Source organism: Lepidochelys kempii, chromosome 12, assembly GCF_965140285.1.
Source record: "Lepidochelys kempii isolate rLepKem1 chromosome 12, rLepKem1.hap1, whole genome shotgun sequence".
Taxonomy (NCBI): Eukaryota; Metazoa; Chordata; order Testudines; family Cheloniidae; genus Lepidochelys; species Lepidochelys kempii.
Genome location: NC_136391.1, coordinates 4618041 through 4644166, shown reverse-complemented (window position 1 = coordinate 4644166; position 26126 = coordinate 4618041). Strand labels below are relative to the sequence as shown.

The 26126-nt window shown below is 49.5% G+C and overlaps 1 protein-coding gene across 3 annotated transcripts in view; it reads left to right on the top strand.

Annotated features, from left to right (window-relative positions):
- COG4 (component of oligomeric golgi complex 4) overlaps positions 1-26126 on the top strand; it is a 31988-nt gene that overhangs the window by 316 nt on the left and 5546 nt on the right. For 2 of the 3 annotated variants that reach the window (XM_073307203.2, XM_073307202.2), the window contains exons 2-14: positions 1021-1103; positions 1997-2111; positions 5202-5376; positions 8428-8621; positions 9925-10030; positions 11776-11933; positions 12806-12864; positions 16348-16481; positions 17955-18073; positions 19598-19764; positions 21342-21507; positions 23042-23104; positions 25517-25633. In XM_073307203.2, the coding sequence (XP_073163304.1) occupies positions 1021-1103; positions 1997-2111; positions 5202-5376; positions 8428-8621; positions 9925-10030; positions 11776-11933; positions 12806-12864; positions 16348-16481; positions 17955-18073; positions 19598-19764; positions 21342-21507; positions 23042-23104; positions 25517-25633 (1656 nt within the window). Of the gene's footprint in view, positions 1-269; positions 567-1020; positions 1104-1996; positions 2112-5201; positions 5377-8427; positions 8622-9924; positions 10031-11775; positions 11934-12805; positions 12865-16347; positions 16482-17954; positions 18074-19597; positions 19765-21341; positions 21508-23041; positions 23105-25516; positions 25634-26126 lie in introns of all 3 variants that reach the window. The other variant, XM_073307204.2, reaches the window with a different exon arrangement.

Below are 26126 nucleotides of genomic sequence, written 5' to 3'. Positions count from 1 at the left end.
GGAGAACCGCGGGGCGTTGTTTGAAACGCTCACTGCAGTGTAGATCGGTGTCCTGGCCGCCGTGCACTGTCACTGACCTCCTCCTCAAGTGCTGTGAGAGCTACCGTTGAGACGCATTGCATATGAGCTGGCCATTATTGCGTGCTAAAACGCTGCAGGGAATCACTTGCATCTCGTTTGGAGGGAAAACATCAGTATCTCTGACTTAGGGCGGGTGACTTTCCAAAATTAACATATAGCCATTTTCCCAACTGTTCTCTTCTATTTAGGTTCTTTTAGCGAAGCTGTCGTCACGTTATTCAAGTACTCCCACTCCCTTTGCCCCCGATGGGGTGGTGATATAGCCTCTGACCAGAAAGACTGGATGTCTCTTTGCCAGAACTTCATTAGATGGTCAGGAAAGATTGCTACAGAACAACGTTAAATGCTTCTTTGACCACCTGTTACAGCCCTGACAGGCTGATTCTATTGCCTCTGCAGCAACCCTATCTTCTAAGCCTAGGAGCAACTTGCCGAACTCTGGTTCACTCATGTAGGCAGCTTGGTCACCCGTACCTTGGGCAGAGGTGATTTTTTAAGAAAATGTTGTGTAATAAAGGACTGCCCGCGTACCCCAGAATTGGCCTTTGAGAAGAGACTGGGGTGTAAATGTAGTCTGTATCAGGAAAAACACCAAGGAGTCCTTGTGGCACCTTAGAGACTAACAGATTGATTTGGGCATAAGCTTTCATGGGCAAACCCACAAAAGCTTATGCCCAAATAAATTTGTTAGTCTCTAAGGTGCCACAAGGACTCCTCGTTGTTTTTGCTGATACAGACTAACACGGCTACCACTCTGAAACCTGTCAGATTAGGATGGATTTCTGGGCTTTTGAAGGATTGCATGTGAGCTGAACTCTCAGAAGCTTTAGTGCCCTGCTTGGCTCATGCTCCTGATTTGAGAGTTTGGTTCTTAGCTAGTGGCGTTGATGATTGGTCTGAAAGGGGCATGAAGTGACGTGGGGCTGCTTTCTTTTTCAGAAAGGGGTGGAGGAAGAGCTGGAGGCGCTCCTGGAACAACAGAATACCATAGAGAGCAAGATGGTCACCCTTCATCGTCTGGGGTTAGTAGTTCACCAGTTTAATCCTGCTTGAGTGAAGCTAGTACTATGTGATCTGATGCTTTGGTTAAAAAAGAAAGTAAGCAAGCTCTGGATATCAAATTCTTCCTTGTAATGTTACCTTACACTGTTCGGCAGCTGCTTCATTCTACCACAGATGAAGCTGCTTGTCGTTGTGGGAAGCAATTTCTGTCTGGAAAACACTTTGACATGAAAGGTACATGAAAAAGAATTATACAGCATTAGTTTGGGGTGAGGAAAAATAGTGGTACTCTCTTGTGATGTGACCACCTGTGACAACAGAATGAGCTGCCATTTACAGTAGATTGTGAAGTTCTTCTTAATTGTCCCACTCATGCTTTGATCAGTAGTGAAATTGTAAACAAAGATTACATTCAAATTGTTAACAGTAGGCTTAAGAGTTAACAGTCAATTTATATGAATGGAAATAGAATGCCTCTTCAGCTTTGTTGTTTCAGACTGTCTGTAGACTTGGGCAGACATTACTGCATCTACTTACCTCTAGTTCATTTTGTAAGTTATTTTTATGACCGTAAGAGCTAGATCCTCAATTATATTTAATAAAAGCTTGGATTCTGGAATACAAGATGGCAGTTCCACAAAACACAAGGCCAGCGCATCAATCCAACTCCACACACCGTTTTAATACAAGGGAGACAGCCATTGGTCAGGCCTGGATGTGCTGCTTTCTTCTACATATCACTCTTGGATTTGGCCTCTTGCTTCAGTGAAAGTACGCAGCAGTTCATGAGGGGTGAGAGACCATGGTGCTGGCAGATGCAAGTGTTTGTGTGGGGAAATACATCGCAGAATGTACTGCTGCTTCATATCCACTTTTCACATGTATAACCAATGTTCCCTGCATCTGTTTCCAGTCCTAACCTGCAGCTGATTGAGGGGGATGCCAGACAGTTGGCTGGGATGATCACCTTCACCTGTAACCTGGCTGAAAACGTCAGCAGTAAAGTTCGGCAGCTTGATCTTGCTAAGGTAACAAGACAATGTGGGAGCTATGCACTGAGCTCTCTTTCTGCTGTGTGTGGGTGAGTAGACGAGCAAGTATGCATTTAACAGATAGAGGAGCATGAGCTCTTCACCTGCATGCGGGAAGACAGGAGCTGAAGCCGAGCCCTGATTTGTTCTAGGTTTGTATTGCACCTAGCATGGCAGGATCCTGGTACCTCCTTCAGGCTCCTAGGCAGTACCAATGTACAAGTAAAAAAAGGAAATCCCCTGTTTATCAGAGCTGGTCAGATAGCATTCCAACTAGGGGCAGAGCTCTTCTTGACCTGCTGCTCACAAACTGGGAAGAATTGGTAGGGGAAGCTAAAGTGGATGGGAACCTGGGAGGCAGTGACCATGAGATGGTCGAGTTCAGGATCCTGACACAGAGAAGAAAGGAGAGCAGCAGAATACGGACCCTGGACTTCAGAAAAGCAGACTTTGACTCCCTCAGGGAACTGATGGGCAGGATCCTCTGGGAGAATAACATGAGGGGGAAAGGAGTCCAGGAGAGCTGGCTGAATTGTAAAGAATCCTTATTGAGGTTACAGGGACAAACCATCCCAATGTGTAGAAAGAATAGTAAATATGGCAGGCGACCAGCTTGGCTTAACAGTGAAATCCTTGTTGATCTTGAACACAAAAAAGAAGCTTACAAGAAGTGGAAGATTGGACAAATGACCAGGGAAGAGTATAAAAATATTGCTCGGGGATGCAGGAGTGAAATCAGGAAGGCCAAATCACACCTGGAGTTGCAGCTAGCAAGAGATGTTAAGAGTAACAAGAAGGGTTTCTTCAGGTATGTTAGCAACAAGAAGAAAGTCAAGGAAAGTGTGGGCCCCTTACTGAATGAGGGAGGCAACCTAGTGACAGAGGATGTGGAAAAAGCTAATGTACTCAATGCTTTTTTTGCCTCTGTCTTCACGAACAAAGTCAGCTCCCAGACTACTGCCCTGGGCAGCACAGCATGGGGAGGAGGTGACCAGCCCTCTGTGAAGAAAGAAGTGGTTTGGGACTATTTAGAAAAGCTGGACGAGCACAAGTCCATGGGGCTGGATGTGCTGCATCCGAGAGTGCTAAAGGAGTTGGCAGATGTGATTGCAGAGCCATTGGCCATTATCTTTGAAAACTCATGGCAATCCAGGGAAGTCCTGGACAGCCTGAAAAAGGCTAATGCAGTGCCCATCTTTAAAAAAGGGAAGAAGGAGGATCCTGGGAACTACAGGCCAGTCAGCCTCACCTCAGTCCCTGGAAAAATCATGGACCAGGTCCTCAAGGAATCAATTCTGAAGCACTTGGAGGAGAGGAAAGTGATCAGGAACAGTCAGCATGGATTCACCAAGGGCAAGTCATGCCTGACTAATCTAATTGCCTTCTATGATGAGATAACTGTCTCTGTGGATGAGGGGAAAGCGGTGGACGTGTTATTCCTTGACTTTAGCAAAACTTTTGACACCGTCTCCCACAGTATTCTTGCCAGCAAGTTAAAGAAGTATGGGCTGGATGAATGGACTATAAGGTGGATAGAAAGTTGGCTAGATTGTCGGGCTCAACGGGTAGTGACCAATGGCTCCATGTCTAGTTGGCAGCCGGTATCAAGTGGAGTGCCCTAACGGTCAGTCCTGGGGCCGGTTTTGTTCAATATCTTCATTAGTTTGGGGTGAGGAAAAATAGTGGTACTCTCTTGTGATGTGACCACAATGACCTGGAGGATGGTGTGGATTGCACCCTCAGCAAGTTTGCAGATGACACTAAACTGGGAGGAGAGGTAGATATGCTGGAGGGTAGGGATAGGATACAGAGGGCCCTAGACAAATTAGAGGATTGGGCTAAAAGAAATCTGATGAGGTTCAATAAGGACAAGTGCAGAGTCCTGCACTTAGGACAGAAGAATCCCATGCACCGCTACAGACTAGGGACCGAATGGCTAGGCAGCAGTTCTGCAGAACAGGAGCTAGGGATTACAGTGGATGAGAAGCTGGATATGAGTCAACAGTGTGCTGTTGTTGCCAAGAAGACCAATGGCATTTTGGCATGTATATGTAGGGGCATTGCCAGCAGATCGAGGGATGTGATGGTTTCCCTCTATTAGACATTGGTGAGGCCTCATCTGGAGTACTGTGTCCAGTTTTGGGCCCCACACTACAAGAAGGATGTGGAAAAATTGGAAAGAGTCCAGCGGAGGGCAACAAAAATGATTAGGGGACTGGAACACATGACTTATGAGGAGAGGCTGAGGGAACTGGGATTGTTTAGTCTGCGGAAGAGAAGAATGAGGGGGAATTTGATAGCTGCTTTCAACTACCTGAAAGGGAGTTCCAAAGAGAATGGATCTAGCCTGTTCTCCGTGGTAGCTGATGACCGAACAAGGAGTAATGATCTCAAGTTGCAGTGGGGTAGGTTTAGGTTGGATATTAGGAAAACCTTTTTCACTAGGAGGGTGGTGAAACACTGGAATGCGTTACCTAGGGAGGTGGTGGAATCTCCTTCATTAGATATTTTTAAGGTCCGGCTTGACAAAGCTCTGGTTGGGATGATTTAGTTAGGGATTGGTCCTGCTTTGAGCAGGGGGTTGGACTAGATGACCTCCTGAGGTCCCTTCCAACCCTGATATTCTATGATTCCTCCCTTCCTCACTCCTGGTGTAATAGGTTGAGACAATGGAGGTAGACATGGACCTCAGAGGTCCATGCTGTAGTCTGGAGCTACCATCTTCTTTGTACAGAGGTAGATTTAAAGATTGCATGCTGACACCTGTAATCTGTGCAGACCAGGCCTCTCTGCTAAAGGTGAGTGAGCTGTAATCTGCTCTGTTCTGTGCAAATTAGGGGTGGCTCTTGAGTACAATCCAGATTTTGGGTGGACAGACTTGGGGCCCTTCTTCCTTTAAGGTTATCCATCACAACTCTCAAAGCAGCTCAAGCTTCTCATCCAGCTAGTTGCTGACCTTATACCGAAGTAGCCTCTCCATCTCTGGCAGCCATCTCTCCTCCCCCTCCTGCTGTACTCTCCTCTCTCTAGTTCTGTTGCTCTGGCCCAGCCACGGAAGGGAAGTCTTAACTGTTGTTTATCTTGCAGAACCGCCTCTATCAGGCCATCCAGAGAGCTGATGACATCTTGGACCTGAAGTTCTGCATGGATGGGGTTCAAACAGCATTGAGAAATGAAGATTATGAACAAGCAGCTGCTCATATCCACCGCTACTTGTCTCTGGACAAATCAGTCATTGAGCTGAGCCGACAAGGCCAGGAGGGTAGGTGCTGTCCAGGTGTAGCTGTTTAGTAAAATAACCTGAGCACTCTTGCTTTTTGAGGCTCTAACTTTGTCCAGAGCCAAAGAAACTGAAGCCAATGGGTGTGTTAACAAAGACTGTGATTATGGAATTAGTTGGCAGCTTCTGCAGGTAGCCGTTTACATGGAAATGTCTGAATACTTCTGAGATATAATTAGGTTCAAATATTACTCGGGGGAAAGCTGAGGTGGCTAGTTACTGCAAAGGCTACTGAAGTCAGACTAGATAATCATAATGGCCCCTTCTGGCCCTAAAACTATGCAAACTGCCACACATGTAGAGTTACTGACTTGGGGCTTGAAGAGCTTGGCAGCCACTTACTAGCCAGCAGGCTAAATGCACTAATCAGTGGTGCATGATAGAAAAGATGGGAGGAAGGGTGCTCATCAGTGAGGGCCCACTGCAGCATCATGGTGTGATGCCCAGAGGGCTGCTGGAATACCTGTTAGGAGCTTGTCCCTGGATTCTGCTCTATAGTTTAATTTCTTATATTAAATCACTGGCTTGTAGGTGTCTGATAAAGTTGAATCATGTGCAGTGACCCGGCTAGGTTATGCTAACTGTGAGGCGAGGCAGATGCAAACCAAGACAAAAGGGATCATTTTAAATTTTTAGAACTTGATAAGGGAAAACCCCCCAAATTGTCCCAGGAGGCTAAATAACATAACCAAGTACTTACTACCTATAGTAATAACCCATAGGTTACCAGCACGTTAACCTTTGCGAGTTTGTACATGGTACCCTTTGCTACTCTGCAGTTAATATCAAATGCATTGTTATTAACAAGAACAAAAGAGATCATTCAACAATAGACTGTGTCACTTTAGGGAAGAATCAATTTTTCTTCTCCTTGGCTGTAAGTTCAGCCGTCCTTGCTGTCCTGTTCTTTGCTTTTCTTCGACTTTTACTGCTCCGTAGATTCAATGTTCTTGAGGGTGGACCTCTTTCCACTGAGTTTATGCACACGTCAGGTTTGTTTACCTTGTGGGCCCTCATTTGTCCATTAGGCACCTTTGAACTGTATTCCTTCAACAGATGTTCAAACAGATGTTCATGTACTTTAGGTCCCTTGTGGGTGGACTTCTCACTTACTGTTTTCAGGATCTGTTTTAATCTAATACAGCTTCTTGATCAATTATCTTGTCTCAGACCCCACTGAACGTCAACCCGGGTTTGATTTACCATGAAGGCAACGGCGCCTTCTCAGCTGGTTTCGTACCAGACATGGAATTTGTGCTGCAGCTGAATTTCAGTGATGTTTTAGAGGCAGTCCACTATATCAGACCAGACTGCATACACCAAATAAATAATAAATTTGACCAATTCCGTTTTTCACCAAATATATTTCCTTTAGGTTTTCCCCTTGATAGTCTGTCTCTGGTACGTCTGTAGATTTTATTTCCATCTATTTCCCTTCTCTAACATATCTGCTCACATACTCAGGTCTGTTTTTTTTCCTGCTTTTCCTGATCCTGTAATCTTTCCTATTTTTCTTTCTTTTCTCCTTCTCACTTCCTAGTCCCCTGTTTTTATTGTCCTGTTCCTTTCTTTTGCCCCCTCAACTCCTACCCCAGAGCCAATTCATCTGCTTGCTCAGCATCTAGCTTCTTCTCCTTCCCTCCTTATCCAACAGCTTTTTCCAAGCCCCCTTCCCGGCTCAAGCTGCCCTCTCGTTGGCTGTCTCTCTCCAGGACAGCATTCTGTGCTGCTGCACCACAGATGTAGCAGGTGGTAGGGTGATTACTCATGCCCACTGCCAGGCTCAGGGTGATTACTCATGCCCACTGCCCTCTGGTTTCTGGAAGTGGTGAGGAGCTCTTTCTCCTCTCCCTGCCCTCTGTCATTCAGACTTTCCTATGTGCTGCTTTTGAAGAGGGCCATGTCTCTTCTGTTCCCCTATCTTGCATTTCTGGGGTCCTTGTGAATAGCTCCAGTATGTCTGGGCTGCAGCTCAGAGTTTTTCCCCAAGCGGCAGCAGAATAAGACTGATTCTTTTCGGTTTCACAGCTGCCCACAAGGTGCTGAATAGCCATGGCAAAATCTAGCAGATTCTTGCCAATTTCCTGCTGCTGCTAGTTGGGGGACGCTCTGAGCTGTAGAGACAGCGGCTGTCTGTCTGCAATCTCAGGCAGCCTTAGTAATGAAAGCTTTCCGTGTGTGCCGCTGATAATCAGAATGGCTTGTAAATCCTCTTGTCTCGTTTTGTTTTTTTAAATAGAAGTTTAAATATTGCAGAGGTTGATGCATTAGTGCTCTGCCCCCTCCAGTCTCACCTACAGAAATTCCTTACTGGCTAGAGAGTGAATTTGTAAAGCCCTTGCTGTACAGCATCCTGCCAGAACTCTGCGAGAGCTCAGTCACCATTCCATTTCTCTGTAATTAGCTGTTCCTAACGCTCTCCATCTTCCGCTGCTCCCATCTTCTACACCTGGGCATTGGTGGGTTGGGGGGGCATGCATTCTGCCCTCTCGCTAAACATGTGGGGTGCTCATTGGGTGTGGGGGGGGTGACTTCCTAAAGAAGCAAGATAAACATGGCCAGCAGTGGACCTTGTAGTGGCTGTTCCAGTTAACAGCCCCTCTGCTGACCCAGGGACTAGGCATGCCATGATATTTCAGTGGAGCATCTGATTGGCCATGCATGGTGGATATGGGGGTGTGGGCCAATAGGAGAGAGAGGGAGGGATTAATGATGTTCATCGGAGTTGCTAACGTGTTTTAACCCTAATTAGGTTTTCTCTCCAGGCCTTAGGGAGTAGGGATATGATGAGCCCCCAGAGCTGGAAGAGTCTATGTATACACATACCCTTCCCACCCCCACCCCCATTTTTACCTCTAGGTTAAAGGTCCTGGGTGGTTTGGGGGAAGAAATGAATATGAGCCAGGGACCTGTCTCCTTCCAGGCTTTGATGGCTCCTGACTGCCAACTTGGAGTTGTTCCGACAGGGGCATGGTGCCAGGAGGGTAAGTGTCCTGAACCTCGTACTAATGCAGTGCTGTGCCCTCTGAACAGGCAGCATAATTGATGCCAACCTGAAACTCCTGCAGGAGGCAGAGCAGCGCCTGAAGATCATAGTGACTGAGAAATTTGACGTGGCTACGAAGCAGGGCAACCTGCCTCAGGTGGAACGTTTCTTCAAGATCTTCCCCCTGCTGGGCTTACATGAGGAGGGGCTGAGCAAGTTCTCAGAGTACCTCTGCAAACAGGTAACGGGCGCTGCAGAACCCACGGTGGCCCCTGGGCTGGCCACAGCACCTCAGAGGAGAGTAAAATTGGGCTTCTGCCAACACAGGTGTTGAGGAACGAGATCTTGGCTCCTGTGCATCTAATAATGGTTAGATGCGATGTGACGAAACGAGACTGGGCCTGGTCAGCACTTTCCCTGCTCTTTGTGCTACCAGGTGGGGCTTTTGGGTGATCAGTCACAGATCCCAGGTCCTCACTCTGTGGCTTTTTCCCCCCCTCCTTATCTCACTTAGAGACAGCACCATGCTGCTTGCGCTCAGCCTGTGGCCAGCGTGGCCCCTCTGCACCCAGCCCTACTGCACTGGCACATGGATCAGTTTCTCCTGATGCCATTATGTGCCTCAATCTGATTAAATGATCCCTTGTGGTTAGCCAGATTTCTCCCAGAAAATGAGACCTTAGCATTTTGTTGAGGGGCCTACATCTCCTGCTCCCCTGGTCCTAGCTGCTGGTGCCGGGGGCTGTGCTTAGTGCTGTTGCCTGTGGTTGTTCTAGAGAAAAGGAACCAGACTGGATGGGAAACAGTAGAAACAGTGAGGAAGTGGAAAGAGCCCCAACAGGCGAAGACCTGGGAAAGTCTGTGGGGAGACTTGGAAGGAGAGGGAGAACTGGGATGGGGCAGAATGGGGAGGGAAGGGTGAAGAGTGTCTGGAAGGAGATCACAGTGCATAGAACAAGGTCAGAGGTACAGTTAGGTGCCTTGGAGATTCCCATGGCCCTTCTTTTTGACCCTCTAGTCTTGGGGGTGAGAGACAGGAAGGGCCTTGCTGGGCTACTTTGTCTTCACAGAAAGCACTTGGGGTGCCCCCCAGTGGTGTAAAAGGGAATTACAGTCAGGTACCCACGTGCTGAAGGAAGCCAGGCTGTACCACATTGATCTCATGTTCTACAGCTCTCTGCAGAGGGCGCAGGAGCCCTGGTGAATGGTGTTGGGGGTATTTGCTAGGCTGCCTTTCGCTAGGTTTTCTAGAGGTGAGAAGCTAGGATTTGTCTGCTGTTTTAACAGTGGTTCCTGTTTGCATAGCACAGCTGAATACACCCATTTCTGCTAGAGATGTAGACTGCCCTACCCCTGGAGTCTCCTCTGCCATCTGACCCAAAGCATCAACACCTGCTCTGTAAGGTCCATGTGTCTTGTCGTGCTGGTGGCAGGGAAGGTGGAACAGCAGGGGGAAGGGCTGTATGGGGCAGGAGGGCAAAAGTCTCCCTTGTGCGAGGGCTCTACCAGAACCACACTGACGCACTCCTTCCCCCGGAGTTTAGGTCGCTAACAAAGCCAAGGAGAACCTGTTACTGGTGATGGAGACAGACATGAGTGACCGTAGGGCTGCAGTCATCTTTGCAGATACACTGACGCTCCTCTTCGAAGGTAATCCCTCCCTGCACGGTTTGTCAGCTGGAAATCTTCCGCGATGGAAGGTGCCCAGACAATATCGCAGCTCTCATTTCTGGCTGCAGGAGGGCAGAACAGCGCCGTTTTCCTCTCGGTGGTGCTGGAATAGAGTACAAGGGTTGTTGGAGTGCTGTCTGTCTCTGGCCAGCAGGGGGCATTGGGTCTGGAGCTCGCTCTTTGTTCCGCTTTGGCTGGCAGGAGAGGGACTTGCAAAGGACCAGCTGGCTTCCTCCCCACAGCTCCTCCTGGAATTTATCCTTCTCAGTCTCTCTCAGCCTAAGGGACTGAACCAGAGCCAGACAGGAAGAGTTGTAGATCTCTGCCTTCAATAGTCAGCTGGATGTGAAAGGGCTTGGTGAACGGGGCATGAAAGCTGCCCTTTTCCCTTCCGGCTCCCCCAAACAAATTCGTTAGTTGCTGAAGAGTTTTCCAGACGCACAGCTCCCCAGCCTCACCTGACTGGATGAACAAATCCCAGCCCGGAAGGCCAAAGAGCTGCTGTCCCTCCCTGGGCTGATTCTCTGGGGTTGGGGCAAGGCAGCTCTTGCCCTCCTTGAGAGTGGAGGGCCAGGGACTGGTATGTGTGTTGTGGGAAGACCATCAAGGAAAGGAATAGAGTGCTCTGCTGTCATCCCATACTATGCTACTGCCAAGCCACTCTCCTGTGTTTGCACTCTGCTGCTGCTGACCGCCCAGAGTGTATCTTCTAGGCTTGCCTGGCAGTGGTGTGAAGTGCAGAACACAGGGCTGGCTTTCGGAGCATCTGTCTGGGGAAGAGGAGCAGAGTTTGCCTTGAGATGAGTTTTCTAGAGCTAGAACTGTTCTCTTGTAGCATTAAGGGTGTGTAGGGGATTGAACTCAGTCTTTGGCATTCAGGATCTGCTTTGGTGTTGGCTGTGGGAAGAGGTTTCTTTTCCAGTTGGCTTAACTGGTGATTAGGGAGCTGCAGCTTTCTTCTGTGCAAAACTTTATACCTGGCAAATGCGCTTGGTGGCCCACCTGCGTCTGGTGCTGGCTGCATTGGCTGGCAGCGAGCACGACGTGCCCTGCTTTTGGAGCAGGCAGCTGGGAGTGCATTGAGGCTGAAGGCATGGTTGAGGGGCTGGCCTTTCAGTCTCTGGGAGAGGGCTGGCTTGCCTCCCACGAAGAGCTGCCTGGGAGTGGCTGCAAGGTATCTGCTGCAGCCCTCATGCTCAGGTAGTGCAGTCTCTCGGTTGGAGCTAGCGCGAGTAGAAATAGCACCGCAGCCGTGGCAGCCTGGACAGCGGCGGCATGGCTGAGCGGCATGGGCTGGGTACATGCCCACTGGCTTTTGTACTTGGCATGGCTCAGCCATGCCTCTGCTGCTGCCGCCCATGCTCCTGCAGCTACGGTGCTGTGTATACCGGCACCAGCTCTCCCTGGGCTACCCTCGTGTGTGTATCCAAGCAGGGAACTCGCACCCCTCGCTCGCAGAGCAGACCTAGATTGAAAAGGGAGAGAAGGTGGAGGCTATAACTTCGGGGAGGGAGAAGGGCACTCCAGGATGTAGGGGTGGGTGATATGAGGATCCCACCAGCCTGGATTCTGAGCTGCACTTGGGGAGGTGCTGTGTACCCCTTCCTACGCCCTAGATCAGGATGCCACAGCCCAGGTCTTGGTCAGGATTGGGCAATTGCCCTGCCTGGTGCTTCCTACCACCGTTAAAGCCACGAAAAATCACCACCACTATCTTCTGGCAGGAATCGCTCGGATCGTGGAGACCCACCAGCCCATAGTGGAGACCTACTATGGGCCAGGGAAGCTGTACACCCTGATCAAGCACTTGCAGGTGGAGTGTGACCAGCAGGTGGAGAAGGTGGTGGACAAGTTCATCAAGCAGAGGGACTATCACAGGCAGGTAAGAGTGATGTGCAGTGTAGATTGACTGGGCTGCGGTCTAGAGCTGGCTCTGAGCCTCATACCTAGTGATTCTCTAACCTCCTGTAATCCTTTGCAAGTGGTGTGTGCTCCATGAGCCTCGATGCTGGGCTCTGCATGGCCATGTGGGAAGTTTGGGCTTGGTACCTCACTTTCCAGGCCAGCAGGTTTGAGGCAGCAAGCTCAGCCTTGTGAGTAGGGTTGCCAACCCCCCAGGACTGAGTCTCCTGGAATTGGCATCAATCTCCCAGTGACTATTGAAAACAGTCTGGGAGATTTCAATGGGATATTTTAAGAAAATGACATTGTCATGTTGGGAAAAAAAAATCTCCTGGAAGAGCTTCAGGCAGAGTTGGCAACCCTACTTGTGAGTGGGTGGAAGGGACCTGGCGTTACTCATCACTGCCCTGATGGCTGACAGAGTGCCAGGAAGTGGGCATCCACTCTTTGCCCTGAAGGACAGCGGCCACAGGACATGAGTGGGAGAAACAAAGATGATCCTTTGGGGCTTGACTGGGTGAACAGGAGAAATCCTGTGGGGCGTTCTGAGCTAGACTGTGTCTCTAACTCTTTCAGTGATCCTCCTGCCAGCTACAGCACTGCTGTTAGCTGTCTCATAGGCACACACCTTTAGAGGCCATCTGCGTTTGCTCTGCCTGGCCTAAGTCCTCACTGAGCCCCACAGTAAGTTCAGTTGCTGGGGAACAGGGGATGCAAGTGGGTCGGTTTTTCCTCGGACCTCCCTGTGCCAGCTGCTCCTCAGCAGGATCGGTCCTATAGGGGAACCTAGCGTGGGGTTAAGGGCGATGGCGGGTGGAGATGGTGATGGCTCTCCTGTTCTCACAATTGCAGTTCCAGCACGTTCAAAACAGCATGGTGAGAAGTTCAGCTACAGAAAAGATTGAACCAAGGTACAGAAAATAAAACACTAGCTGCTCTCTTCCTCCACACTATTCCTCTGGCATTAACGCTGCTTCGCAGGTAGCTTGCACCTTCCATCTTCCAAATGCTTGACAACCACTAAAGCATAAAATCCCTTTGGTGTGTGTCTTTATTGCCCTTTCATAGGGGTTCATAAAGATGGTCTCAACGCTTCTTTGTTCTGCTTGTTCATTACCTGAAGTATCAGATCTTGACTTCCCTGAAGGCCTAGGAATAGGACAGTGCAGGAGGCTGATGCCCAATCTGCAGCTCTGCCAGCCCTCTCTGGTGAGGGAGATGGTGACTCTTATAGCTGGGAAAAGTGATCCACCATGGGGTGTTGTGACTTCCCACACAGCAAGTCCATGGCAGAGCTGGAATCAGAACTCTGGGCTCTGGACTGTGTTCCCTCCACACAGCGAGATTCTGTTGCATCAATTTCTCTCTAATAAATTGAAATACTTCATTTTCCCCGCTCATTATGGTCTTAAACTCGTCAGTTGCCCCAGATTAAAGCCATTGGAAGCCCAGATACCACGCTTGTGCATGCCAGGTAAATACAGCTGAATCCTTCCCATGCAGTCGGATGTCACTTAGAGCACACCAAGCTCTGCCATCCCTGAACAACACACCTACCTTGGTGTGTTTCTATAATTTAACTTCTTTATGAGGATAGTTTGTTGGCTTATGTCTCGGCGAGGCTAGATTAGCCTAATGCTCAGCTCCCAACCTGGAGGAGCAGCTTTTCGTCCAGTCCCTCCCCTTGGGTGGCTCTCAGGAGTTTAGGCTCCCGCCGGCAGAGTTCTCAGGCACACTGGAAAACACAAGCCTTCCCACCACGTCAAGGTGCTAGAAATGCATATAAAAAAAAATACAAACATTTTTGTTCAAACAATTTCTTTTTGTGATTGTATATGACCATTTATTACACTCGCCGTGTGTAACCTCCTTCGGCAAGTCGTTCTGGACCTCGTTGCCAGGGGATGTTTTGAAGGCCAAAACTATAACTGGGTTCAGAAAAGAATTAGATAAGTTCATCATTAGGATAAGGTCCATCAATGGCTATTAGCCAAGATGGTCAGGGACACAACCCCATGCTCTGGGTGTCACTAAACCTCTGACTGCCAGATGCTGGGACTGGACAACAAAAGATGGATCACTTGATAATCGCCCTGTTCTGTTCATTCCCTTTGAAGCATCTTTCACCGGACACTGTCGGAAGACAGGATACTGGGCTAAATGGACTATTGGTCTGACCCAGCATGGCCATTTTGTTCTTATTTTCTCTGGGCTTTAGCTTTCCCATCTGTAAAATGGGATGATAATATTTCCCTGCCCATCAGGTTGGTGGTGAGGCTTTGTGTAAGGCACCGTCTACATTTACAGTGGTGTACAGAGAACATATACTGCACGTCCCCCCAGCATGGGTAAAAATAGCAGTGTAGATAATGAGGCATAGCTTAGGTGAGTGAAGACATGCCAGACCCTTAGGGCACATACCCTAGACAGCTCTCCAGTGCCCAAGCAGTGCCTCCCATGTCTACACAGCTATTTTTTAGCAGTGTAGCATCCCTGCTGCAATGAAAGGCTCTGGCAGGGGGGGCAGCAGGCAAAGACTCCGGGAGCTCCCCCCGCCAGAGCCTTTCACTGCCATATGTAGTACACACCAGCATGGATACAGCCCACTTTTCACTGCGGCATGTAGCTACACGTGCCCTTCGTGCTGCTGCCAGCGTAGACAAGGCTTAAGTCATGTTTGCACAGTGATTTTGAAGCAGGCTCAAGGAGTATGTTTCCTTTTAAATTAGAAGAAACTACCTTTTCTCTGCACACTCAATGTGCTATTCTTTGCATGCAGGTACCATTGTGTGTTTCCTCACCTGCTGAATCAAGACAAACCCCTTGTTTGCACGTGCAGACTAGCTCTTGCCAAGGATTTGTAATGAATGTTTGTATACCAAAGCACACACGGAGGGAGCAGTGTCCAGGAGATTCCAGCCCTGGCTGGGCAGGGATCACACCTATTGCTAGCTGGGTCTAGTATGGCTTCTGTCCCAGCCTATCAATGGTAGTCGCATCCACCAACATAATGAACATTGTTCTTTAATTATTTTTGCAGAGCTTTTTGATAAATCCATCCTTTGCTCCTTTTGTGCATTATATGCCAGGGTGGTTATTTTACATGGTAAACTGCTTGACCAGTGAATGTCTTGTGACCCTGAATTTAATACCAATCATAATCCCTTTTGCTTCAGGACACAAGAAGTCTCCTAGCTGTTTGGGGATAGGAGGAAACTTCCTCTTTGGGCAGGTTCTTCGATAACTGTCCACTGTAGGTGTAATAAATATAAAGGGAAGGGTAAACACCTTTAAAATCCCTCCTAGCCAGAGGAAAAACCCTTTCACCTGTAAAGGGTTAAGAAGCTAGGATAACCTCGCTGGCACCTGACCAAAATGACCAATGAGGAGACAAGATACCTTCAAAGCTGGAGGAGGGGAGAAACAAAGGTTCTCTCTGTCTGTGTGTTGCTTTTGCCGGGAACAGAAAGGAATGGAGTCTTAGAACATAGTAAGTAATCTAGCTAGATATGCATTAGATTCTGTTCGTTTAAATGGCTGAGAAAATAAGCTGTGCTGAATGGAATGGATATTCCTGTTTTTGTGTCTTTTTGTAACTTAAGGTTTTGCCTAGAGGGATTTTCTATGTTTTGAATCTGATTACTCTGTAAGGTATTTACCATCCTGATTTTACAGAGGTGATTCTTTTTCTTCAATTAAAATTCTTCTTTTAAGAACCTGATTGCTTTTTCATTGTTCTTAAGACCCAAGGGTTTGGGTCTGTGTTCACCTATGCAAATTGGTGAGGATTTTTATCAACCCTTCCCCAGGAAAGGGGGTGTAGGGTTTAGGGAGGATTTTGAGGGGAAAGACGTTTCCAAGTGGGCTCTTTCCCGGTTATATATCTGTTAGACACTTGGTGGTGGCAGCAATAAAGTCCAAGGGAAAAAGGAAAATAGTTTGTACCTTGGGGAAGTTTTAACCTAAGCTGGTAAAAATAAGCTTAGGAGGTTTTCATGCAGGTCCCCACATCTGTACCCTAGAGTTCAGAGTGGGGAAGGAACCTTGACTGTAGGTGTCTTGCACTTTTCTCTGAAATAGCCGGTGCTGGCCACTCTGAGGGCTGGCTGGACTCCTGGCCTGCTCAAGTCTAGCAGGTCCTGTGTTTTACTACCCATAATAAAGTTGCCAGAAGCAAGTCTCAGCAGGCCTGAGTTCAGCAATGCATTTGAAAGTAAAGGGAATGATGGGCTGTTCTGAGCCATCTTGCAGAGCTTTGGCTCTCCCAGCTCCCTCAGAAATGAGCATCCATGATTCTGTAGAATGTGCTGCCTTGTCGTGTCATTTGGTTTAGGAAAATGAGTGCCCTTCCTTTTGTGGGCTTGCTACACTTTTTCTCACTGTGCCCCTTGCAGGGAACTTGACCCCATTTTGACAGAGGTCACCTTGATGAATGCCCGCAGTGAGCTGTACCTCAGATTTATCAAGAGACGGATCGTCTCGGACTTTGAGGTGGAAGACTCCATGGCCTCGGAGGAGGTAAAGCAAGGTAATCCTTTGAATGCCATTGCTTCTCTGGCTCCGTCTTTACAGCTCCTCAGTGGGTAGCTGGCTGGGTGAGAGCAGGCACTGCTATGCGACGGCTCGTTGAAGGCAGTTTCTGGGATAGCGCTCTGGAGGGCTGGACCGTGTGGCATGGGGACCCCCGTTTTCACAATAGCATTTCATGCATCCAACCTCCTGCACAGTCTGACCCCTCAGTAGCGCGTCTCTTGGAGCATGTCCTCCTCCTTCACTGTTGGGAGACCTGAAGAGCGGTGTGCACAGGAAACCTGGCCCTCTAGTGCAGTCAGGCTCTTCTGCTAGCTGGTTTGGAGACTAGCTTTTACCTTCTGCTACTTGGTCTCCTTTCCCCGCAGCTGGCAGGGTTGCATGTCGGACTTAACAAATGCAAAGGATGGACTCTCTCCTCCACCCACCCAAAGCAGGTAGACGGTGCCATTGTTGAAATTTGGAGGTGATATCACACCATGGTGTTGCCCTGGACCTCCTTTGGTGCAGGGCTTGTCTTCTATATCTCTCCCTGGCTGGCAGGTGTCTGGCATGCTTTGCATGCACTACCTTAGTTCTCTAAAACGGGGTTCTTAAATATTTTTGAAGCATGGAGGGGAGAGTGTGTCATGGACACCACTGCTTTCTTTCATGGCTGCATGGGCCAGCTCCCACTCGCATGTCTGTCTGTTACATAGTAGCTGGAAACGGAGGTGAGCCAGCAGCATGTGACCCACTCGCTCTCCGCAAACCCCAGTTTGGGAGCCATGGCACTAAAGCAAACAGCCCCCTTTTCGGTGTAGAATCCTTAAGGTAACTAAGTCTCTCTCTGAGCAGAGTGAACTTCGATACACGTAGGCTGGAGAGCTGGGGAAGGGAGCAGTAGCCTGGGAAGGGGTGAGGAATTTAAATGAAGGGTGTCTTAAATGTCTGGTGTCTTAATCGAGGTCATGGCTAGCTTTGATTTCCTCTCATATCCCTCTGGGTGCTTTGTCTCACTGCTGGAGTCCTGAGGATCCTGTAATTTACACCTTGCGCTTTCGAGGACCCACAGCCATAGCTGTCATCTTCCCAGCTGCCGTTGGGGTGGGCCTCCCTTTGGAGCTCAGCTCTCCCGCAGGAGGAGCAGCTGACCGATGAGTTGCATGTTTGTCCTCTGCCCAGTAACTAAATATGCTGCTTCTGCAGCTCACCCGGCTTCTCTCAGCTCAGGCAGCGTGACTGCAGTTGGCATGCCGAGGGGCTTTGCCAGGTGCTGGTACAGGATACCCCCAGAGTCAGGGTGGCAGAGCTGTCTGCTGTCCTTTGCTGCACAGTTCAGACACACGGTTCGTTCAGGGCGGCAGGGTTTGTACAGTATGTGCCTGTCGGGTGCCATTCCGGCAGGTCGCTGCTGCCCCGCTGAGGTGGCCATGGGGAAGTGCTTTCGGGTGCTCCGTCACTGGTGATGGTTCTGGCTTGCTCTCTGCAGCACATCAAAAGTCTTTGGACAAGCTTCTCAACAACTGCCTGTTGAGCCGCACCATGCAAGAGCTGATTGGCTGTTACATCACCATGGAGGAGTACTTCATGCGGGAGACTGTCAACAAGGTAGGGCCTGCATCCTGGGTAGCCTGGGGTGGGGACCGGGCCTTGAAATCCACAGGGGATTAAGGAGGTGGAAGCCTCTGGTTCCTGCTGCTCCACAGTCCTGCTGGGTGAAGACATGCAGGGGGCTCCCTGCCACACGTCGTGTATGGGGATTCCATGCATTCCCCTGGCCCCTTTCAGTAAACGACCTCTGGGGCGGTCATTGGGAACAATTTCACACGAACAATGTACAGAATTAATTGAAAAACTCCTTTCTGAGCTTCCCAGCCCAGAGTCCCCCATATGGATATGGAGTAAGGCTTGCAACCGGACACCCCAAGCGGATGGTCTGGTCAGACTCGGTAGGCTTCGCAGAGTTGCACCTGGCCACAGTCGCCTAAGGAAAACCCAGACCACTGCTGGAGGTGCTGTTGGGGGCAGTTTTCCTCGGAAGCAATAGTAGACCAAGGGTGGCTTGCGGCGTTGCTGGGCTGATGGGGTGTAGAACTGTGGTCTTGGCGCCTCTTGCTAGAGTAGGAGTGTTATCCTTGTTGTCCTGGCCAAGTTCTAACGTGGGGAATGACTCCACTGACCTGGATATCCCGCCGTGTCAGCCACGCTCCTATCCTTAGCTTCCTGCACTAAATGCTTGCTGTGCGCTGATGAACAGCTCCAGGCACCACAGAGGTGGATGTATGTCAGGAGCGGATGAAGTGACTCCTCTGTGCAGAGCTTGTGACGTGTGTTGGATCCTGGTGTTGAAAGCCATTCTAGCAGTTTACGGCATTGCTCCTCAGCCTGCCCTCCCATGCGCTGCCATTGAGCATGCCATGCCAAAGGACCCTTAGCCAGGACTGGACGTTAAGATGCTTCCTAACGTGACATAACAATGAGTTTCACGTACCCCGAGCCCCTTTCATGCCCCATGCAGTGCAAGAGACTCTTCCATCACATGGTGACAAGCACGTACCTGATACCCTGGAGGGGGATGATGCAAGTAGGTTGGGTTTGAGCCCTGTGAGACAGATCATGTGTTAATAGGTAGACCCCCCCAGCCTGGCTCTGATTTTTACCAGCTGCGTGTCATGTTGCCGTGTGACATCAGGGCCCGAGGTCCCTGGCTGGGTGTGCTGTGGAGAGGCAGTGTGCTGCCGGGGGAATGAGCACTGCAAAGGAGTGGAGCTCTCGGAGCACATAGGGGTGGGGGTGGAAGAAGGAGCATCCTGGTCATCTTCCCCGTTCCACCATTGAACATTGAGAACTAACAAATGGGGCTGTACCCGTAGACGCTCAGTGCTGCTTAGGCTTGGAGACGTGCTGCTCTGAGAAATAACCTGGCTCGAGTGGGGCTGGGAGGGCTAGTTGCCCCAGGAAGGTGGGTGGGCAGCCTGCAGGAAGGGGGACCTGTGCTTGGGGCTGGATATTTCTTTGAGCCGTGCAGCCGAAGGTGAACCTGAGCCACTCAGGGAACCTATCTCAGTCACTTCCGGACTTGTTGGTCCCTTACCTGCTGCACTCACTGCTGTGAGTTTTCTTTCCCTTCAGGCTGTTGCTATGGACATGTGTGAGAAGGGTCAGCTGACCTCCAGCATGGTGGATGACGTCTTCTACATAGTGAAGAAGTGCATAGGGCGCGCCCTGTCCAGCTCCAGCATAGATTGTCTCTGTGCCATGATCAATCACTCCACCACCGAGCTGGAGTCTGACTTCAGGTAATGGGGCAGGCTGCCTGCAGGCGTCCCTGGGGCTGAGTGCTGTCTCCGAGTCCCCCAGAGGGCACGCGGAAGGATGCAGGGGTGAGAGAAACACTATTTATCAGAAAAGGCCATAACTGATTTCCCCCCTTATTCGGATCTGGTTTTGTTGCGTACTTAGCAAACACTGTGTTTGCTATAGGATGGTGTTTCCTGCATGTAGAGCCTCTGAATTCCCATGCTTCTAACCTCAAGCATGTCTCTTCTCTGCGACATGCCATGTGAAAACAGGCCCTTGGTGGCCTTGGTGGGGCGAATGGGTGCAAGAGCCTCAAGACCAAAAGTCATCAAAAGGGCTGGGAGGAAATCCGTGTAGTACTTATACGTGTTTTACCTGTGCGATTGTACAGTCTGTGCTGGGCCACTTGCGGGCATTCACCTTAGAGCTCCACATGGCAGGTGAGGTTCCCTGGGGCCACTTTAATGCAGCAACTTGAGTGGCTGCTTGATGCTTTTGAACAGAGGGCATGTGGGTACAGAAATCAACCTGTGCCTGTTTTGCATCCCGAGATGGCAGTAGCCAGAGGGAATACAGAAGTGACTGATCTCAACAAGCTATTGCAACCAGCCCATTTGGGTGAGAGCTCGAGAAGGAAGCATTTTGGCTGGATCCCTGGATGCTGGGCAATGGACATTGTGAGGAGCAGAACGATTTGGCAGGGTTCTGTTTGCCATGCCTAGATCCTGGCTCCTGACTTGAGCAGAAGGGAACTGCTGACCAATATTTGCTAGTCTAATTATTATATATCTGTGTGTCTCACTTTATTCACACCAGGAATGGTAATAAGCATTAAGCACACACTATCAATATAACGTTGTATATCTTTCTTGTGGTTACATGGCCTGACTTGGTCTGTGTTCCGTAATCCTGTTCACTGGTGCTATGTATCCCACAATGCTTTGCAAAGCTGAAGTCAGCTTTGGCTTTAGAAAACAAGAAAGTTGTCAAAGGCAAAATACATTAATGTTCTGCCCAGTGCAAGCTAGGGAGGTACCTTCATGAACCAGTAGCTGGAATGCTAGTATCCACAACAGAGCTAAGGAAGGACCAGAATTACAAGTTAAGGAACTGGGATGAACTAGTGGGCTGGGTTTTAGTCACACGAAGAGTTTTGTAACTTGTAAAATCATCCTAGAAGTACTCCTAGCTGCACTGGGTGATTTTGGAAGCAGCCTCCTGTGTAAGGTGAATTCAACAAGGCTGCACGAGTTGGCTTCCCAGACGTGGTAGCGTATGGAACCTTTTCTCCGGGACTAAAGTATCCTTGACTTCTAGCAGTTACCCTGTCCTGATATTGGTCTGTTGAGTGCATTTTACAGCGAACCAAAGCGTGCTCAAGGAGTGGACTATACCATCTCCCAGCAGAAATGGGCCATCTTAATTCTCATATGTTCTTCCCAGGGTGAGTCGTGGCCACTTTCCCTGGAGTCGAGGGCTGGGCTTGTGCAACTGGGCCTGACCTGATGCTTCTCTGTCCACCTGATTGGCTTGCTCTGTTCGGTACTAAGGCACAGTGTGCTCTGTCCGTCCCCAGGGAGGTTCTGTGCACCAAGCTGAAGCTGGGCTTCCCGGCCACCACATTCCAAGACATCCAGAGGGGGGTGACCAGCGCGGTGAACATCATGCACAGCAGCTTGCAGCAGGGCAAGTTTGACACCAAAGGCATCGAAAGCACTGATGAGGCCAAGCAGTCCTTTCTGGTGGGTTTTGTGCAGGCTTGGATGGAGGGGAGGGCAGGTGGCAAGGATAGAGGGCCTGGAGAATGTGAGGAAAGGGAGATGCTTGGATATCTAGTGTCCCAGGAACCAGAAAGTTTGTCTCATGGGCTTGAGTTATAGACCATGGCCTGAGAGCCAGGATGGGGCAGGGTGACCTCTGACTCCTGGTAGAAGGTTGATGCTGCATCTCCTGTGAGTAGGTCTCCCAAACCATTCCTCCCTGGATACTTAGCCAGGCAAGATCCTCCAGTTATCCCACAAGCTGTCATGACTGTGTGTTCCCCTTGGCTGGGAAAGTGGGTCTGCTCTGCACTGAGAACTGAGATTAGCACCGATGCCCTGCAAAGAGGCACTGGGAGCATGCCACTTCTCCCCAGAGGGGAACTCTTGCACAGAAGGATTGCATAGGATGAATGAGCTCTGCTGATACAACAAAGGGGTTTTCATCACAGGCGGCCACTGCACTTGGAGTGTGAGAGCCATTCCGTTGTCTTCTCTTCACTGTGGTGCTATAGCCGGCCGTGTTTCAGGCTTCAGAGCCTGGAAGTCAACTTTAGAGAGCAAGAAATGTGAGCCCTCGGGAGTACCTCCTCTGTCACCTCTCTGCTGCTTCCCTCCATCTGGAGGAGCACTGTATAGATCTCGGGACACCCATGCCCTACACATGCATATGGGAGACTGCACTGTTTGACTGGTTTCCTGATCCAGCACTGAAAGGGTTTCCCACTGATGGGACACCCTTGATGCCAAGCAGACCTCAAGCGAAGTCCCTTGACTGGCAGCTGTGATGATGGCTGGCACAGACCTGCACGCCCTGTCTGCCCACGGCAGCACTGTGAATGCATAGCAATAAGGAGGTTATGCAGGTGGTTCCTTTTAGCAAATTTCATTGTGCTTGGAGGATAGATAACAACAAAGGCATGAGTGAAGGGAGGGTGCAGGGCCAATGGCTTTATTTCATTACATGCTCGGTGACAGGGCTGTGCATTTCCTGAAGGAAAGTACTTAAAATGTCAGCACTCCTGCTGGAGTCCCTCATTCACCTGTCAGCCCGGCTCGTTTTCCTGTCTCCAGGAAATCTCAGTATCGCCCTGACGTTTACTTCAACAGGTGAAGAGCAAAGCATCACCACTGCTGAAGCTTTAACGAGGATTATCAACAGGGCAGAAGAATTTCTGCGCTCTCCTGCCTGCCCATCAAAGACTTGCTTTTCATCACCGTTTTCCTGGACTTTTACTTGTCATCTGCTACATACTTGTGTGTAAGCAGCTGGCTCTGGGCGTTCGCAACCCAGAGTGTTCTCTGTGATGCTGCCACAAAAGCGGTGCAAAACGCAAGGGTGGGACTTCCTGCAGGAATGAGGCAGAGAGCTGTCACTCAAACACTTTTATATATAAAACAGTAGTGGGGGGAGGGTAGATCGGCCATCACTGGAAACATATCATGTCTTCTACACTTACCTATTTGCAGGTGACTTACTGTGCAGTTCCATTATGCGCCTTCCTCTTTGTTCCAGGTGACCTTAAACAATGTGGAGGTCTGCAGCGAAAACATAATGACCCTGAAGACTACTTTGGAGGTAATGTCTGGCATCTTTATTGGCTTCCTATAACCAGCCTTACAATCAACTCCGGTCCAGCTGGGTAAATTTTAAGGGCTTCTGCTGTGGAATGAGCACTCCTAGCCTCCTGTGGTCTTGGCCTAAATTAACTTTTAGTGATCTTATTTAACCTCGGGTGACCTGTCCTGCTAATTCAAATAGCTTGGTAGAAAAATTGGGCTGGATGGGACCACTATCAATTCCTTGAGTCTATCCACCTACCTCCTGGCAAAATAGATGTCATTATCCCTAATGAATTTCCAAATTTTCTGTGGGGCTGAAGCCTTCATTGTTTACAGGGACGGCAGTTTGTTTCCTGTTTTCGTTTTATACCTAAATCTTCCTGTTGTGGGGCCTTTACTACATGTTCGATCTGTATCTAATGAGAATTTGCTCATTCGCATACAGCATCTATGTCTGAACCTCTTTCCTCTTGACTGACTGTGTTCTGGTTTTAACCTTTCTTTATCACTCTCATTTTCCAAGGCCAGGTCTACACTACAGACCTAGATCAGTACAGCTGTGTCGCTCAGGGATGTGAAAATTCCACACTCCTGAGTGACATAATTATATCAATGTAACCTCTCGTGTAGACAGTGCTGTGTCGATGGGAGGGTTTCTCCCATTGACATAGCTACCGTCTCTTGGGGAGATGGATTAACTACACTGGGGTTCTCAAACTTAATTGCACCACGACCCCCTTCTGACAACAAAAATTACTACACGACCTGAGGAGGGGGGACCGAAGCCTGAGCCTGCCCGCTCCCTGCTACCCTGGGCAGGGGACCAAAACCTGAGCCCCACCACCCCTTGTGGGGAAGAGGGGGCAAAGCCGAAGCTCAAAGGCTTCATCCCCAAGCAGCGGGCCTGTAACCCGAGCCCCGCCGCCCAGGGCTTGGGCTTTGGTCCCAGGCAGTGGGGCTCGGGCTTTGGCTTTAGCAAGTATAAGCCAGCCCTGGCAACCCCATTAAAATGGGGTTGCGACCCACTTTGGGGTCCTGACCTGCAGTTTGAGAACCCCGGAACTACACCGAGGGGAGACGCTTCCCTGTGACTTCCACTGTAGCTCTGTACGTGTAGACAAACCCCAAATCTCCAATACCGTTTCTGCTGATCACCTTTGAACGCTGTTCAATTTACCTGGTTATTTTTAATAATGACTTGTATTTCCCAACTCATTTTGTCCTGATGTGGTAGCCCTGTGGACAAACCAGAAGAAAATACTGACAATACACACAGGGACTCTCTCTCTCAAAAAAAAACAAAAAAAAACACCAGCCATGAGAACCTGAGATTTTTTTTTTTTAAAGGGGATGCAGCTCAGCTGCTAAATCGATACCTAGCGTCAAAACAGAGTGACTGCTGTCCAAAGCATGTAAAAGACCTAGCCCTGGCCTTGCAGAGCTTATAGTTCAATAGATGTGATCCAACCAGCTGATGCAAGAAAGACGCTGAGTGGGGCCGTGGGAAGGAGGACATGTTACGAAAAACTTGTGGCTGGTTAGGGTTGAGCAGGTATCTTAGTGGCTCTTAGATTAGCGAGGGCTTCTCTTCAGTCGGTGTTAATACTGCCCTGTATTTTTATTATTGGGGTGAGTGTGGGGTTGCAGTTGGGGAGGGAAGTAGTGGAGAAGGGCAGTGATGGAGGGCGTAGAGTGGGGAAGTAGAAGCTGGGGTGGGGGGGAGGGAAAGAAGGTGGTCTAGTTACTGAAGAACCTGATCTGCAGACACAATTGAGTAACCAGATTTGCCAGTGCAAACAAAGCACATGCCGACTTGTGCCTGCCCAAATCCACAGGCTGGAGCTGCAGATCGGGTGCAGCTGGGGAAGATAGACTTTCTCCATCTGGTACGGCATTTGGGGCAGGGACAGTCTGTTACGTCGTACAGCTCCTAGCACATTGAGGTGCTGCTCCATGATGGGTTCCAGGGTGAAACTGCAAAATAAATGAATATTAGCACTCACCCCATTTCTGATAGGGTTGGGCTGTTGATGTTCATCCCAGTAAAAGAGACACTCGTGTTAGGACTTGTCCTTTTCTGAAAACATGGTTGAATGGACTGAAATCTATCCTCTGGCCAGACCAAGGGCTAGCTTGTCAGCGCTTGGTTCGACCTTGTGAAAATGCTAAAAGAACCCTCCACCCCTTGTTTCTCCATCTGTAACATGGAGATAATTTCCCTATGTCTTGGGTTAGAATCTCTTACTCCTTGTGACACATGAGGCAACCAGGTGGGTCCACCTCCGTCTGTCTAGTGCCACGTTTCCTGCTCCACTGTGGTCTCTTTCCACGACAGTAGCATCTTTCTCAATGGTTTTCTTGGGACACCTGTTGTCCTCCTCTTTCCCATTTTCCACCAAGTCTGCGTATGGGGGTGTCTTTCCCACAGAGTGACTGTGCCAAGCTGCTTAGCCAAGGCTTTGGGGGAGAACAAGCCGAAGCCAAGATCAACAGCTGCCTCGCTGACATGGCTGCGGTGTCTAACAAGTTCCGAGATCTGCTGCAGGTGAGCTCCTTGCCGTGCGGGTGGTGCGCTCCGACTGAGGCAGCCTGGCTTTGCCACTCGGCTGGCTCTGAGATGCGCTCACAAATGGGAGATCATCAGCCCAGGGCCTGTGCTAACTTTGGATCTGAGTCCAGCCCATATGGTGTAAGATGGTGCAGAGGGGTCCAGCTTTAGTGGAGGGGGAGTAAACACATCATGTGCTGAGTAACAGTGATGCCTCCTGGCTGGGGAGGGATAAGCATTAAAGGCAAGCTGCGGAGCAGAAGGAATATGGTTCCCCTTGCTGCTTTGTGCTGAGCAAAGGTGATCTCACCAGGTAAAGGGGCAGTATTTTTAAATTAGAACCATGAGTTCTCAGATCTTCCCTTCTCCCTATTTGAGGGGAACCTTGGCAAGACCTCCAGAGGGTCTGTCTAAGGATAGCATCTGAGATGCTCCGGCCATCCCACAGATGTAATCCAAGAATCAGCATCTCTCTTCCCCTATTGAAATA